The 18,093-nt window shown below is 41.7% G+C and overlaps 1 protein-coding gene across 2 annotated transcripts in view; it reads left to right on the forward strand.

Moving 5' to 3' along the window:
• The window catches only part of obi1 (ORC ubiquitin ligase 1), a 49,774-nt gene that overhangs the window by 21,105 nt on the left and 10,576 nt on the right, over positions 1-18,093 (forward strand). Inside the window, exons 4-5 of one of the 2 annotated variants that reach the window (XM_033022944.1) lie at positions 980-1,225; positions 12,541-12,629. In XM_033022944.1, the coding sequence (XP_032878835.1) occupies positions 980-1,225; positions 12,541-12,629 (335 nt within the window). The remainder of the gene's footprint in view (positions 1-979; positions 1,226-12,540; positions 12,630-18,093) is intronic. The other variant, XM_033022945.1, reaches the window with a different exon arrangement.

Genomic DNA, 18,093 nt, shown 5'->3' on the forward strand with positions numbered 1-18,093 from the left:
ATTTTTAGTTGCCTTCCGTTGGTTTTCCTGCTAACCGTTGCCATATTATATGTCTTCTCTTTTGCTTTTATGCTGCCTTTGACTTCCTTTGTCAGCCACGGTTGCCTCATTCTCCCATAAGTATCGTTCTTTCTCATTGGGATGAAAAGATACTGCGTCTTCCAAATTAATCAAAAATCTAGGGTTTCTTTCCAGCTCCTCCCTTATGCCTCTATACTCAACGGTAATACCGAATCATCGAATTTTAGTGGGTCCCTATCAAATGGCAGGTTAAATTTCATCATATTATGATCACTGCCTCCTACGGATTCCTTCACCTTAAGCACCAACACCCTGTAATCAAATCTGGTTCATTACACAACCCCAAACAGCTAACAGTGGCTTGTTTCATTACACAACCCCAAATAGCTAACAGTGGCTTGTTTCCTTTATCATTGTTACTTTTTTGCATATCTTTCATTAGTTTGTTTTATATCTCTCTACATCACCGCCTGTATCGCTCGTTTCCCTTTTCCCGACTCTTAGTCTGAAGAAGGATCTCGACCCGAAACGTCACCCGTTCCTTCTCTCCAGAGATGCTGCCTGTCTGAGTTACTCCATCACTTTGTGTCTATCTTCAGTTTAAACCAGCATCTGCTGTTCCTTCCTACACATGCTTTTTTCTTTATTTGATTATGGTCCAATTCGGTTTCCTTTGACAAGCCATTTCTTTGTTTCACCTGACAAAAAGTAATTTCATTTGGTATCCATTCACATATTGGATGCTTTTCAGTATTTTGGAATAGAAAGGCTGTTCTGAGCAATTCCTCAGTGACTATTTCACAAGACATCTTCACAAGACACCCCCACGTTAGTTTGAAGAAGGGTTTTCGACCCGAAACGTCGCCTATTTCCTTCGCTCCATAGATGCTGCCTCACTCGCTGAGTTTCTCCAGCATTTTTCTCTACTCACAAGACATCTTGGTCTTTTTACTTTTAGGAAGAAATTGAGTCCTTGCAGAAAGAAATTGAAGACCTTCGTGGCAAAAATCTGAGCCTGGAGTCACAGCTGAAGACTGTCTTAGATCCAGCGGAAGTGCCAACCAAAGATAAGGGTGGAAAGCAGAGCCCGACTGGACAGGACAGTGTGCCTAACTTAACCAGTCAGCGGGAATGGAAAACAAAGGTCAAAGCAGCCACTGAGATCTATGAGAAAACCAAAGTGGATTTGGATAAACTTAAGGAAGTATGTATTTTTCACGCATTTTAATTTTGGGGTTGTGACAGATGGAAATGTAACTTCCAACAATGATTGCTTTTATCATAGAATTGTACTGCAAAGTAACAGGACCTTTTGGCCCACCTCTTCCATGCTGACTATGATGCCCATCTATGCATAACCACATTTAGCCATTTCCAGCCCTATTCCACCACAACCTTCCCATCTATATACCTGTCCAAAAGCCTTTTAAATGTTGTAATTGCTTCTGCCTTCAACCTCCAGCACCTCATTCCAGATATTCATCGTCTTCTGTGCAGAGAAACCTAACCTTCCAATCTCTTTTAAATTTCCCCCATCACCTTTAAGCCCCTATCCCACTTGCGTGTCCTTGGCACGCTAATTACGCGACTTTGTGGTAGCGTTGAGGCGCGACGGTTCGCTGGCACCTGCCCTCTTCCCCCGTGATAGCCCGCTCTTCCCCCGTCTTTTCCCCGAGCTCTCTCCCCACAGCCCCCCCGCCCACACACCCTTCCCCCGGCCCCCACACCCATCCCCCGGCCCCCACACCCATCCCCCGGCCCCCACACCCATCCCCCGGCCCCCACACCCATCCCCCGGCCCCCACACCCTTCCCCCGGCCCCCACACCCATCCCCCCGCCCCCCCCCCCCTCCCCCGGCCCCCACACCCATCCCCCGGCCCCCACACCCATCCCCCGGCCCCCACACCCTTCCCCCGGCCCCCACACCTTCCCCGGCCCCCCACACCCTTCCCCCGGCCCCCACACCCTTCCCCCGGCCCCCACACCCATCCCCCGGCCCCCACACCCATCCCCCGGCCCCCACACCCTTCCCCCAGCCCCCACACCCTTCCCCCGCCCCCACACCCCTCCCCCTGGCCCCACATCCCTCCCAACCCAAAACGTCACCCATGTTCTCCAAGGAAACTCCTGACCCACTGAGTTACTCCAGCATTTTGTGTCCCTTTTGTGAGACATGGTCTTTCCCTGCACAAAACCAGGTTGACTCTTCCTAATCAGTTCCTGCCTTTCCAAGTGAACACAAATCCTGTGCCTCAAAATCTTCTCCAACAACTTCCCTACCACCGATGAAAAGGTAATTGGCTCTTCCTGATGAAGGAAAAAAGATTCTTAAACTATTTCTAGTTGTCTATCTCTATCTAAATTTCTCTATAACACTGTTCCTATCTGAACCTATAATCAAACATACTGGTCATCTCCCCTGTGCATGCCTTGCTTTCTCATTGTACAGTCCAAAAGTATACTGTAAACATGATAAAGTCTCCAGCTTTCTGTGTAATCACTCTTATCAGTGAAGTAAATTACAAGCAAGTTATTTGGTGCTGATGTGATACCCCTATACATTCCAATGAACTCACTTCCTTAATTCTCTTGGAATGGGGTATAACTGAGTTTATATAGTGATATAAATATATTTCTAGTAATAGTCCCCATGGAGAGAGAATATCATGTATTGTCAGGTGTACTGAGGTACCGTGAAAATCTTTTGTTTGTGTGCTATCCAGTCAAAGAACAGAAATGAATGCAATCAAGCCGTCCACAGTGCACAGATAAAGGTTAAGGATGCAACATTTAGTGCAAGATACAATATTTATAATATAATATAATTTACATAAGCAGTGAATCTGCATAATTCACACAACACTAAGTTTCAGGGACGCATCTCACTGCATAACAGCAAACCAGAGCACTCCTCTTGGAGCACAGGAGGCTGAAGATTGATCTTATAAAATCATGAGGGGAATAGATAGGGTGAAGTCTTTAACCCAAGGTAGGGGAATCAAGAACCAGAGGACATAGGTTTAAGGTGAGAAGGGCAAGATTTAATAGGAACCTGAGGGGTATTGGTTTCACTCAGCAGCTGGTGGTTATATGGACCTAGCTGCCAGGGGAGTTAATTGAGGTAGGTACGAAAACAGCATTGAAAAGGCACTTTGACAGGTATATGGTTTGAAAAGATTTCGAGAGCGATGGGCCAATTGCAGGCATATGGGACTATCCTAGATAGGGCATCTTGGTTGGCATGGGCAAGTTGGGACAAAGGGCTTTTTTTCTATGCTTGTAACACAATGGCTTACAGATTATGCACTCTATTTCATTTACCTAATGTTAATATGATTTCTACATGTAGTAGGTATGTAATGTGTATACATGTGATATGTCAAGTATAAAAGATAGAATGTAAGTTAATTTATGTGACATAATTCGGAGCAGAAGGCTATTTGACCCATTGGGTCACTGCTGGTTCCCAGGAGAGAAATCCCATCAGCCCTATTCTCCCTCTCCTTATTTCCCTGAATCCTTGCAACTTGTTCTCTCAAACATGTATATCATGTCCCCATTAATTCTTTTGTCTACACTAATGGGTAACTTGCAGCAGCCAATTAACCTTTGTGATGTGGCAGAAAACCAGAGCAGCTGGCAGAAACACACACAAGACCCGAGGTCAGAATCGAAGCTGTATCCCTCGAGTTGCAAGACTCCAGCACTAACTGGTGAAATGCCATAACATGGAAACGGGCCTTCATATCTGAACCTGTACAAAGTCAGCATGGATTTATGAAGGGAAAATCATGCTTGACTAATCTTCTGGAATTTTTTGAGGATGTAACAAGTAGCATGGATGACCTTATCAAAGGCTTTTTGAAAGTCCAGATACACCATATCCACTGGCTCTCCCTTATCATAAGGGAGAGCCAGTGGATGGGGTGTGTCTAGACTTTCAAAATGCCTTTCACAAGGTCCCACACAAGAGATTAGTGTGAAAAATTAGAGCACATGGTATTGGGGGTAGAGTATTGACATGGATAGAGAACTGGTTGGCAGACAGAAAGCAAAGAGTAGGAATTAACAGGTCCTTTCCAGAATGGCAGGCAGTGGGCTGTCGCAAGGCTCGGTACTGGGACACCAGTTATTTACAATATATATTAACGATTTAGACGAGGAAATTAAATGTGACATCTCCAAGTTTGTGGATGACACAAAGCTAGGTGGCAGTGTGAGCTGCGAGGAGGGTGTTATGAGGCTGCAGGGTGATTTGGATAGGTTGGGTAAGTGGGCAGATACATGGCAGATGCAGTATAATGTGGATAAATGTGAGGTTATCCACTTTGGTGGCAAGAACAGGAAGGCAGATTATTATCTGAATGGTGTCAGATTAGGAAATGGGGAGGTGCAACGAAACCTGCGTGTGCTTGTACATCAGTCGATGAAAGTAACCATGCAGGTACAGCAGGCAGTGAAGAAAGCTAATGGCATGTTGGCCTTCATTACAAGAGGATTTGAGTTTAGGAGCAAGGAGATCCTGGTGAGACCACACCTGGAGTATTATGTGCAATTTTGGTCTCCTGTTTTGAGGAAGGACATTATTGCTATTGAGGGAGTGCAGAGTAGGTTCACCAGGTTATTTCCCGGGATGGGGGACTGATATATGAAAGAATGGGTCGACTGGGCTTGTAATCTATGGAATTTAGGATGAGAGGGGATTTTATAGAAACATAAAATTCTTAAAGGATTAGACAGGCTAGATGCAGAAAAAATGTTCCTGATGTTGGCGGAGTGCAAAACCAGGGGTCACAGTTTAAGAATAAGGGGTAGGCCATTTTGGACTGACCAGGAAAAACTTCTTCATCCAGAGTTGTGAATATGTGGAATTCTCTGCGACATAAGACAGTGGAGGCCAATTCACTGGATGTTTTCAATAGAGGGTTAGATTTAGCTCTTAGGGCTAAAGGAATCAAGGGATATGGGGGGGAAAGGCAGGAATGGGGTACTAATTTTAGATGATCAGCCATTGCTCGAAGGGCCGAATTGCGTACTCCTGCACTTATTTTTCTATGTTCCTTGATAGAGCTTTCCAATTTGTCCAACTTTCCTACTGGCCTACAATATTTTTCTGTTTGTGTAGTTCTAGTTTCTATTTTGTTGCAATCTGTCTTTATATTCTTGTTTCTATCCTTCCTGCCAGGGGATAGAGTGTCATGCTGGTTACAAAACCTTGCTTTTGATCACTGCTATTAAATGTCCTCATTCTCCTCTGCTTTAGCAATCTTGGTTTCTATAACAATTTCCGCCCCTGCCATTTGCTATAGTTACGCTCATCTACTTCCATTTATGCTGGTTGCTTATCTTTTATTTCTTTAAGAATCTTCAATATGTGAATTTTTATTCATTTAATTTAACTTCGTTATAAAGAAAGTAAATAGTAAGATCACAACATGGATCTTGATGGGACACCACAATCATATTCTGGCAGTCTGTATGCTGTCTCAAAGTTCACTCCCTGTCTGTTCCCACTTTTTCTTTTTTTTCCTGATCAGGTCAATATTTTCTTTTCAGTTTCTTCAGCTAACATACATTTTCAAACTTCAGATTCCTTGATGAAATCCACATAGATAAAACCCATAGTGATTTCCTTTTCTACCATTTTAAATATCCTGCCAAAAGAAAAGTCAGGTTTCTTAGGCATCACCTTTACTAATACCTGCCTATTCTTTATGATCAGCTAATATTGCAAAAGAATCATGCATTCTTTGCAATATTCTTGAAATTTCCCGATGATATATTTTAAGCTAACTATTTTTATCCTGGTTTTATCTTTGCTGCAGAACATGTATATGTATTAAAAATATATATACAGTGGCTTGCAAAAGTATTCATACCCCTTGAACTTTTCCACATTTTGTCACGTTACAACCATAAACGTAAATGTATTTTATTGGGATTTTATGTGATAGACCAACACAAAGTGGCGCATAATTGTGAAGTGGAAGGAAAATGATACATGGTCTTCAAATTTTTTTACAAATAAAAAAACTGAAAAGTGTGGCGTGCAAAAGCCCCCCTGAGTCAATACTGTGTAGAACCACCTTTCGCTGCAATTACAGCTGCAAGTCTTTTGGGGTATGTCTCTACCAGCTTTGCACATCTAGAGACTGAAATTTTTGCCCATTCTTCTTTGCAAAATAGCTCAAGCTCAGTCAGATTGGATGGAAAGCGTCTGAACAGCAATTTTCAAGTCTTGCCAGAGATTCTCAATTGGATTTAGGTCTGGACTTTGACTGGGCCATTCTAACACATGAATATCCTTTGATCTAAACCATTCCATTGTAGCTCTGGCTGTATGTTTAGGGTCGTTGTCCTGCTGGAAGGTGAACCTCCGCCCCAGTCTCAAGTCTTTTGCAGACTCTAACAGGTTTTCTTCCAAGATTGCCCTGTATTTGGCTCCATCCATCTTCCCATCAACTCTGACCAGCTTCCCTGTCCCTGCTGAAGAAAAGCATCCCCACAGCATGATGCTGCCACCACCATGTTTCACAGTGGGGATGGTGTGTTCAGGGTGATGTGCAGTGTTAGTTTTCCGCCACACATAGCGTTTTGCATTTAGGCCAAAAACATCAATTTTGGTCTCATCTGACCAGAGCACCTTCCTCCACATGTTTGCTGTGTCCCCCACATGGCTTGTGGCAAACTGCAAACGGGACTTCTTATGGCTTTTTTTCAACAATGGCTTTCTTCTTGCCACTCTTCCATAAAGGCCCGATTTGTGGAGTGCACGACTAATAGTTGTCCTGTGGACAGATTCTCCCACCTGAGCTGTGGATCTCTGCAGCTCCTCCAGAGTTACCATGGGCCTCTTGGCTGCTTATCTGATCAATGCTCTCCTTGCCCGACCTGTCAGTTTAGGTGGACGGCCATGTCTTGGTAGGTTTGCAGTTGTGCCATACTCTTTCCATTTTCGGATGATGGATTGAACAGTGCTCCGTGAGATGTTCAAAGCTTGGGATATTTTTTTATAACCTAACCCTGCTTTAAACTTCTCCACAACTTTATCCCTGACCTGCCTGGTGTGTTCCTTGGGCTTCATGATGCTGTTTGTTCACTAATGTTCTCTAACAAACATCTGAGGCCTTCACAGAACAGCTGTATTTATACTGAGATTAGATTACACGCAAGTGGCCTCTACTTACTAATTAGGTGAATTCTGAAGGCAATTGGTTGCACTGGATTTTATTTAGGGGTATCAGAGTAAAGGGGGCTGAATACTTTTGCACGCCACACTTTTCAGTTTTTTATTTGTAAAAAAATTTGAAAACCATGTATCATTTTCCTTCCACTTCACAATTATGCGCCACTTTGTGTTGGTCTATCACATAAAATCCCAATAAAATACATTTACGTTTGTGGTTGTAACGTGACAAAATGTGGAAAAGTTCAAGGGGTATGAATACGTGTGTGTGTGTGTATATGTGTGTGTATGTGTGTGTGTGTGTGTGTATATATATATTATATATATATATATATGTGTGTGTATACATATATATAGCAATGTTACAAAATTTTGAGATTTTAAAAATCAAGTCTGCAATTTATCCCATCAGATAAAGCATAAAAAGAAGTTTAATTTGACACCTAATTCACTCATATCTCAAGCATTTAAAAAGTTATGGCCATTTTCATACTCGGAAATTAGCATCTTGTTCCCTATTGATTTTCTATGGACATAACAAAAAAGCTGTGATCGTGGACAGTCAAAAGGCCATAACTTTCTTAACATTAAGAGAACTGAATGAAATTTTCAGTTATCATAGATTGAAGCATTCTGAAACAAATATAAAATAATCTTACTTGGATGACCTGAAATTAAAGCATATAATTAGTTAGTTACCCAATTGTAGCTAATTCCAAACTTCAATTACTAGATCTAAACATCTATCCATTTCTTAAGAAATGATTAACATTTTTAAATAGCCTAAGTGTCCAAATAATATTCACAAAGAATTCACAATAAAACATGATTTTTAAATCTCATTTACATTAATTTATAGGCCAAATGGAAGGAATTTAGTGTTCAATTGCTGTAAATTAATGGCCATTTAAATCAGCTTTCCAGTGGGATCCTGTGGAACGCGCTGGTTTAGAACGTTCACATTGCGGTAGATTTGTGTCCCCAAATGCCCAGAAAAATACTGCGGGATTTAATGGGCCCCAAATTAGCTACTCGCAACATTAAACTTTGTATAAAGGGATCTTAAGAAGCCCTTTTTAATGTAAAAATAAACAACCTACCTTCCATTGTCCCCTGTATGAGAACCGGCCTGTTGTCGGCGGTTGCGGGTTTAGAGGTTAATTTTTAACCTACTATAACAATACTATAAACCCATTAAAAGTAAAAATAGCTCAAGCGACAGAATCTTCCAGCGATTTTTCGTCACCAACTAGGCTGAACAAGCTCGATTTGAACAGCCTAGGGAAAATCACGATTTAAACCCGCCCCCCTCTAAACGGCACCAAAATCGCGCACACGGGCTGGGACAGATCTTCAGCGACGCTTCAGGTAGGTTTTGCAACATACCTAATATATATGTGTGTGTGTGTGTATATATATATATAATATATATATATATATATGTCACTTGTCTGCGCATTTTATAAAAAATGCGGAGACACGTGAATTGCCTCTGCATGCATATGATCCCTATCCCTTCATTCCCAGTATATCCATGTGCCTTTCTAAAAGCCTCTTAAATGCCACTGTCGTATCTGCCTCAACCACCCAACTGGCAGCACTTTCCAGACGCCCACTCCTTTGTGTTTTTATACCTGCCCTTCATTTGTAGAGGATTTGCAATGTGCTTTCTACTTTGTTAAAAATATTTGGGTGCAAATCATCTAGTCCAAAAGATTTGTTGCTCCCTTATGATTTTTTTTCCTATCATTACTGTTATGTTGTTGTGTTGATTTCATTTTACTTTTATGGCTCTTGTCCCTGATTCAGTATTTTCTCAGGGATGCCTCACGAGGTCTCCTCTCCACTGTAAATGCTGACGCATAATTATTAATGTCCACTACTTCCCTTTTTACCAACCCATTCTGCCCATTACTTCCATGCTGGTCTCTGAAGCAATCGTCTGCTTCGTCCAATTTATTTTTTAGGCTTGTTATTTGCACATGCCCATTTTATTTTGAAAGGAATGAGACCATTCAAGTCAACCCACATCTGAAACTACTCCTGCTCTTTCTGAAGAAATATTTTTTGTTATCCATAAATTTTATAATATATGATTCCAATAATGGTCTGTGTAAAAAGTAATTGAAACCATTAAAATGCCTTTTGAGATGCTTAACAAATTATTTAACAATAATATCACAAAATCACAAAGTAGAGGGGGCCTCCACTGAATCCATCATGCCCATAATAAGGTAAGGTGAGATGGAGAATCTATATTTCCTTTGCCTGACAATTCATCTTGGTAATCTTCTTGCATCTCTGAAACAATTAAAATTAGATAGTTAATTTGAGTTCTGTGCACTGCCGCTATATAATCCTTGGACAAGCTGGCTCTAATGTGATTCAGTACCTTGTGTAATGTTGATTATTTAATATGTGGAGGACATATTTTTAAGTTTAGATTCCAAATGCTTTTTCCACTGGTTTTGTATTCAGAACCTTTTCATATCAATTTTGCATTGATCCTGGTCATGAATGCAAAATTTTCCATCTACACACTACACTTGATCCTAACCAAAATTAATCTCTTTCATCTATTTTTCTTGACATGAATCATCTTGTATGTATTAGCTTACTCTATAACAGCATGGTTTCAAGCTGTGGAAACATTTTAGGACCAGGTTTTAAGTTCCAAGAAAATCAGGATGAATAATCTTTCACAATATGGAAATAGCTCGTGCATAACCCTATAAGCAACCATTAGAACATTAGAAACAGAAAATAGGTGCAGGAGTAGGCCATTTGGCCCTTTGAGCCAGCACCGCCATTCAATATGATCATGGCTGATCAACCAAAATCACTACCCCGTTCCTGCTTTCTCCCCATATCCCTTGATTCCGTTAGCCCTAAGAGCTATATCTAACTTTCTTGAAAACATCCAGTGAATTGGCCTCCATTGCCTTCTGTGGCAGAGAATTCCACAGATAGACAACTCTGGGTGAAAAGGTTTTTCCTTATCTCAGTCCTAAATGGCCTACCCCTTATTCTTAACCTATGACCCCCTTCTGGAATCCCCCAATATTTGGAACATTTTTCCTGCATCTAGCCTGTCCAATCCCTTAAAACATGTATATGTTTCTACTATAAGATCCCCTCTCACCCTTTTAAATTCCAGTGAATATAAGCTTAGTCGATCCATTCTTTCATCATATGTCAGTCCCACTATCCTGGGAATTAACCTGGTGAACCTACGCTGCACTCCCTCAATGGCAAGAATGTCCTTCCTCAAATTAGGAGGCCAAAACTGCACACAATATCAAAGCTGCACACAAACATTGTTAGAAAGTTATACTTCATTCTGTATCCAAAAATCTATTTATTTGTTTTTTGACCCATTGATTTTAGCAGGGTATTTGACCAAAATCAAACGAGGTTTCAGAAAAATATTGCTCAAAGAATGGCTAGAATGTGGATAACTATGTTCCTTGGAAATATAAAGTATGAGAAATACTCTGCAGGTCAGGCAGCATTTGTGGAGATAGAAATGGAATTGTTTTTTTCCCACAATTTACAGTAAATAATATAGCTGGTTTTCTGGGTTCCCAATAAGACGATGTGAAGGAAGAAAAGATTAATGTGTTATGCTGCAAGAATTATATGTGATAATAAGTGAGGAAATTGTTGGGAGAGCAGGGGCTTGTTGATCCAGTTTATGTTCTCTGTTCCTCGGCACGAGTCATCTCAGATTTTGACTCTTTGATGTTAGCCGCATAGAATTCTCTGACTCCATGCAAGACATTAGATGTTCAAGACATTATTAGCTTTAGCTTCAGTCTATTCTTTAAAATATTTTTGAGAGTTTTTTTTAACCTTTTTCACTTGGTTGAGGATAGTACTTGGGAGTACAGCTTAGACGAAGCTACAGTGCCTGTTGTTGAGACTTAATTATGTACACATTGAAATTCCGTGTGTGCTGAACTACTTTATTTTCTCCATTGATATTCACTGAACTCTGTTAGTCCTACTCTTTTAAATTGGTGTAGACCCAGATGAGAAGCTGAAGATGTTGAAGAAATCAATAAGTGTGCTACTTTAGTAGAGGTGGACTTGGTACCAATCCACCATTGGTATGTTCATTCTTTACAGATATGTTCCAAACCCATAAAACCCATTAGTGAAATCGAATCTTGTAAGGCCAGTGGAATAAGTCTTGGAGGGTATATTTTGCTTGTGTGAAATGCTGCATCATCATCTCTTGTAATATGAAGAAAGGTCAATGTTTGCTGCGAAATTGCATTTACACCTCGAGTACTGCCTTTTGGCATTAACTTTGGTCTAATGTGACATGAAACTTGAATTAATGCTTTTCCTCTCTTCCTAGTAGCTGGTGAGGAGCAATTTTCTTGATGTATGCACATTGTCATTGAGTACTATGGATGTTCAAATCAGTTGTTCAAGAAACATTTTACTTTCAGCACATTCCCTTGATGTCTTGCGATTGACTCATAGCTGCCATTAAAGTATTAAAAACATACACTACATTTTTGCTGTAAAATATTAATTTCCAAAATGTGTTTTAACTGGTGAGTCTTGAAAGGAAGGGAAAGATCTCTCAAAGGTGCACCCTGTCCTGAATCACATGATTTTAAGCCTTGGAAACATGTGCATGTCATTCAATAGACAATAGGTGCAGGAGTGGGCCATTCGTCCCTTCAAGCCAGCACCGCCATTCAATGTGATCATCCGTACCCTGTTCCTGCCTTCTCCCCATATCCCCTGACTCCGCCATCTTTAAGAGCCCTATCTAGCTCTCTCTTGAAAGTATCCAGAGAACTGGCCTCCACCCTCTGAGGCAGAGATTCCACGGACTCACAACTTTGTGTGGAAAAAGTGTTTCCTCATCTCCGTTCTAAATGCTTTACCCCTTATTCTTAACCTGTGGCCCCTGGTTCTGGACTCCCCCAACATCAGGAACATGTTTCCTGCCTCTAGCGTGTCCAAACCGTAATAATCTTATGTGTTTCAATAAGATATCCTCTCATCCTTCTAAATTCCAGAGTATAGAAGCCCAGCCGCTCCATTCTCTCAGCATATGGCAGTCCCGCCATCCCGGGAATTAACCTTGTGAACCTACGCTGCACTCCCTCAATAGCAAAATACATTTTTGACTGCATTCTTAGTTAGGTATGGGTTTTGGTGGTCAAAACAGTCACCATAAAGATACGTCCCATCAACAATGTTGTTGAACTGGTCAATTTTACTTTGAACAATTTAGTGTAAAGCTTCTTCTTTGCATTCTTTCAAGATGTAGGAATAATGCTTTGATGCTTTCAATTTTTTTCCCTCTTAGGCAAACCGAAAACTTCGTATGCAAAATGGTGATCTTGTGCGAGAGAATTTGCATCTGAAGGCTGAAGTGGAAAACAGATCTCCACAAAAGTAAGTATGATTGCTATGCTAAAGGAGCAAGGCTGGTTGTAAGCAAACTGTTAACACTGGTAACTGTAATACACTAATTGTCAATTGTGTACCTCTGACCAGGTTTCAAACAAGAAAGTGAGCAATGTGATCTTAAACGGTTTATATGCAGATGCATGCCTTTGAAAACCCTCTACTTGCAGTTTTACATTTCCAAGACTTAATGTTCATTGAGTCCAATCCTAAACCTTGGGCATGGGTTGAGGGAGAGAATTCCAGAGATTGAAGCCTAAACAGAAGCTTCAGTGTTCAAAACCAGAATCTGAGGATTCTGATGCTTGTTGGTTCCCATCCAACTTATATCCTGCTTGGGCTTGGAGTGATCTTTCTAAACCTTAAATGAAATTGGAAACAATTTACTTAACCAATATACTTAAGTTAAATTATTAAGTGTAGAAAGGAACTGCAGATGCTGGTTTACCCTGACGATAGACACAAAGTGCTGGTTAACTCAGCGGGACAGGCAGCATCTCTGGATCGGAACGGGTGACGTTTTGGCTAGAGACCCTTATTCAAACTGAGTCAGGGGAGAGGGAGACACAAAGTTAAGGTGTGGAAATGAGACATCGAAGGGGATGCAGTTCAAGGAGCATGTAGAATAGATCATTTTTAGCTAGTATAAGGTGACAACAAAGCTTATACCCAGTGGTATGAATATTGATATCCCTAACTTCAAGTAACCCTTGCTTTCCCTCTCTCACCTCACCTTTCCTAGGTCTCCGACTAGTCTGATTGTCCCGCTGATTTAATTTTATCTCCGTATGCTTTGTTGTCACCCATTCCTTCTATCCAGAGATGCTGCCTGAATTACTTCAGCATTTTGTGCTTATCTAGGTTAAATCATTGGTGTTTTGTCAACCGAGGGAAGAAAAGATACATTTGAAATAAAACCATCTCACTATGTCTGACTCACAAATGGCAAATAGTTTCCAATTCAAGGTGAATTGGAGATACCTAGTTGGAACACAGACTTAAATTAAACCTCTAACGGTCCAAGTGTTTAAACTTTGAATATACTTTGTCCAATGATACTGCAATCTTTATGGGACGTATTTATTAGGTGACTGTTTTGACCACCAAAACCCGTACCTAACTAAGAATGCAGTCAAAAATGTATTTTGAATAATTTGAAACTGCAATGTAAACGCGGGTGCTGTGCACACTTGGTTATCTTTCTGACAAACTGTTGTTTCATGTTTTAACCAAGGAAGCAGCTGCTATCGTTATTGACTTTACTGAAATCTTTCCATTTAAAGATGGAAGAATAAAAAAATTCTCCCTTTACATGGGTAATTTTACATATTTCCTTCTTCATTGTCAGCGTTCTGTAGAATCAAAAAACATTTCCCACAATGTTCCATCTTCTTCAATTGTTAGTCTTTGGGGAAACCTACCAGTATTCCATGTGTGAGCATTTGGGGAGAACATTTTATTACGGTTAGAAATACTAATCCAAGCATACTTGGACAGCTGAGAAAGGCAAGCCCATATTCAAGAATGAGGGATAATCTTGAATTATCTGCTACGAAGGCATAACCTCTGCCTGTAGAGTCTTGAATGAAAGGATGTAGTCTCAGACAGGGAGTAGTCTATTGATTAGGGGAAAGTTGTGAATATGGAATTCTTGGTTCCTGAAGACAGTAATGGGGATCCTCAAGGAAGTTGACATGGTCAGGGGTCAGCTATGATATCGTTGAATGGTGGCTCACTCTTGCCTCTATTTTGCATTGGAAATCCAGAGGTTGGTGTTTGAGATACGCTGCTCCTCTGCTATTGCAGTATCTTGTAGTGAAACCCATGGAAGGATGGTGCTTGCTTTATCATTTGTTGCATTGGCTTCCAGTTAAGAAATACCTCCGTTTTATTTAATTAGCACCCTTCACTTCTCCTTTCTACTTTTAATCTTTTCCAGTCCTTAACCTTGTATCTGCACTCTTCCAGTCTTGGTCTTGTGATTTACTCTAATTCATTCACTCTTTTGATGGAGTATCTTTATCTACTGGCTTCAAACTGGAATTCCCTCCCTCAACCCATGCCTCTGCACCTCTCTGAGAAGCTTATAGCTTACCTGAGAGTTTTTGATCCTATAGCTTAATATCTTGCACGCTTGGTTTCGCATTTATAGTTTAGCCTTCCGTGAAGCTACTGGAGAACTCGCCAAAGTTTAAGATGGTGTATAATAAGTGGTCATATTGATATGCAAACTAGCATATTGATATTCAGAATAATTTCAGATTTTAAATTCACATGTAAAATGTACATGAGTAAAAAATGAGATTGACCTAGTTATGGAAGCATGAACACACTGATCAAGGTGCTTCCCTTGGCTGTCATAAGAATGATTTACCATTGGACTGTGCATTGGTACTTCCATGTTAATAAAGTTATCTCGTATGATAACTTGCATGTAGCAGTGTCTCCAGCATTTAATTAAAAATCTGTTCTATTCGATATCATTTTCAACCTTTTCAGTCTTTTATAAGCAATTTATATTTCTACTATTAAGAGAGTACTCATTAGTATCTTATTATGGAAGCTATATGTCAATTTCGCCCAGTTAGTGATAATTGGTTTTCAAGTTGTAAATCTACATTCTTTGCAAGTTAATATACCTAACTTGTATTAAACCTTTCTAAAATCATAAGCCTAGAAATCTGCACCATTTGTGGTCTTGGTCTGTTGTGAAGAATTGTAAACACTTAATTGCAGATCATCTGTATTTTGTTATGCATTCCATCAGGGATGGCATATTTGAAAAATGATGCAACTGCAGATGCTAGAAATCCGAAGTAAAAACAAAATGCTGAAAGTAGCCATTCATGCTTGAGAGAGAAAAGGTTAATGTTTTAGGGAAATGGGGCATGATGGGTAAAACAAAAGGAATATCTGACAAGGGAAGACCAAGTGACTTAAGGTGGCAGTTAAAGTCCATTAAGCCAATTATGTCTGTTACAAATGTTGCTAATAACAAGGCTGTGGGACATGCACAGAAGGTCTTTCCTGTAAGCGAGTTCGGTATTCCGAAAAAAGGAAGCAATCATGGGATTTGTCGAAGGTCACTTGCGATAAACATTCTCGGGAACTGTGCTGCTGCAATGTATAGAGACCTGCGTTTCATCCGTAGTCGGGATCGAACCCGGGTCTACAACACTGCAAGCGCTGCTGAATTGCTACTCCCGAGAGGCCCATCCCTGGCCGGGGGTGGCCGGAGATGTCCGGGGTGAGCCTGGACTGACGGGACACCGGCCCAGAGCAGTGACTGCCCAGGCTTACAGCCAGCGCGGAGAAGAAGCACTAATTCCAGCTCAACTCTGGCCCGCCGGGTTAACCGACAGCCCTAGACTGACGGGACACCTGAGCAGTGGCAGCACAGGCTTACAGCCAGGTCACGTAATTAGCGTGTCAAGGACATGTAAGTGGGACAGGGGCTTTACTTTTAGCAACTCATAACAAAGTACTGTTCTAAACACTACATTATCTAATTGTTTCACCCTAAAAGACATTCCCTTTGATACTCTACTACTGAAAACTAACCTTTACTCTTTCCTGGTTCTGAAGAAGGATCCAGGGCTGAAATATTAACTGTTTCGCTGATGCTGTCTGACCTATTGAGGTTTCTGGTATTTTATATTTTTATTTATAACTGAATCTGAATTTTAAATTATGCACCATTGCCTAGTTTCGTTGGATACATCAATGTTGCCACCAGAAAGTGAATGATAATCCAGAAGCATTTTAGCCAAATAGGAGCATGAGCCACAAGTCTAGTGCTTGAGTGACCAAGCAAATTGATAAAAGGGAAAAGTAGTTGCCTGGATGTTCTGTGTGTTTGTTTGCATCTTTCTACATAGGTTTCACTTTGTAGTCAATGTTGCAAGACTGCTAAATGAAGCAATCCACGCTTTTTTAATCTTATGGCAATTCCTCTGTAGAATTAATTGCACACATATTAGTGCTAATATAAGATTTTACTTCGGAGTCACGTGAGTGACTACGTGAAGAAGGGCCGTCCGTCTGCGTGCGCGTCATTACGTCTGAACGCAACGCGCATGACGGACTGGAGAGGCACTGTGTCCTCCCAGCCGTCAGGATCGGCAGGTAAGGAAAGTTGAACTACTTACCTGCGTTCTCTCGGACTTGAAGCTTTTTGTAGTTTCAGAGCCCAGATGTCGAGGAGACGGTCCGCGGGGAAGTCGGCTGCCGAAGACCGCAGCATTCCCAGTAGCGGGCGACGGTCTTGTTCCCGACATTACCGCCGGCAGAACCGGCAGGAAAGACTTGGTGCAGGAGGAGGAGCTCCGTGGTGGTCCTGCGGGACGTAAAAACCACCCGCAAGTCTGACACCCGTTGACTCGGATGAGTCCGGGGAAGAGGGATACCCTCCCTCAACGGAGAGCGTCTGAGGACGACTCTCCCACATGGAGCAACTTATGGAGAAGTTGCTCCAACAATGATCTGCTCCGAAGGAGGGAGCAGTATCAGCACGGGCCTCTACAGCAGGCCGTGCCAGCAGCCTCACACATGGGGAAAACAAAACGGGCCAGGAGTACCTAGGCAAACCCAATTGGAGGGTAGGCCAGGAGGATCCCGGATGGAGAGGATAACCTCCTTCATGGGTAACATGTTTAAACGTTCAAAACCCACATGGAGCACCTGATGAAGAGGTGCTCCACAATGATATACTCCAAAGGAGGGAGTTATCAGCCCGGGAATTATGGAGAACCCGCAGGCAGCGGCACCAGTTTCATGGCTGCACAAATGTCTCCTGCTCTGAGGAGAGGAGCATCCACGGTCAGTTTTAGTCTGACCCAAAGCAAGAATCTCACTTAGGTCCGCTGGAGGGGCCATGTCAGCGCAGGTATCCTCAGGGGCCTGCGGCAGCACCTGTTTTCAGGGCTGCCTACAAATCTCACTCTCAGTGGAGGGGAGTGTGAGTGATCAGTAGGTAACTGATCTCGAATTTAAAGTATGAACATACTGAAGCACAAGCATATGGCCTCAAGAGCCAGCAGTTGGCAGAATATTCGCACAAATGCCGGCAAGGGAACAGCGCTATCAGGGTGACATTGGAGAAACTAGCCGCCGAATCCTTTCTTCAGGTAAGACCAGAAGAAGGAAGCAAAAGCTGTCGGACCAATCAAGGTACAACGACAAGCAAACTTCATCAGTAGGCGACAAACACACCCCACACCTCTATAGGGGATAAGCAGTTCACTGAAGCCGGTGGTAGCTTGAAAGCTGGGCACGGAAATATGATCAGAGTCGTCTTTCAAGGCAGACTCAGAATTATGGCCAGAATTGTCTTACAAGGCAAGCTCAGTATGATAAGGTTTTCAGACCAAGACCCAAGCAGAGGTCAGGAGAAACAGGGGAGAGAAAAGGAACCCGCATCAGGGGCCTTTGGGCTTACCACAAGACCACCGGT

The sequence above is a fragment of the Amblyraja radiata genome, chromosome 6, assembly GCF_010909765.2.
Source record: "Amblyraja radiata isolate CabotCenter1 chromosome 6, sAmbRad1.1.pri, whole genome shotgun sequence".
NCBI lineage: Eukaryota > Metazoa > Chordata > Chondrichthyes > Rajiformes > Rajidae > Amblyraja > Amblyraja radiata.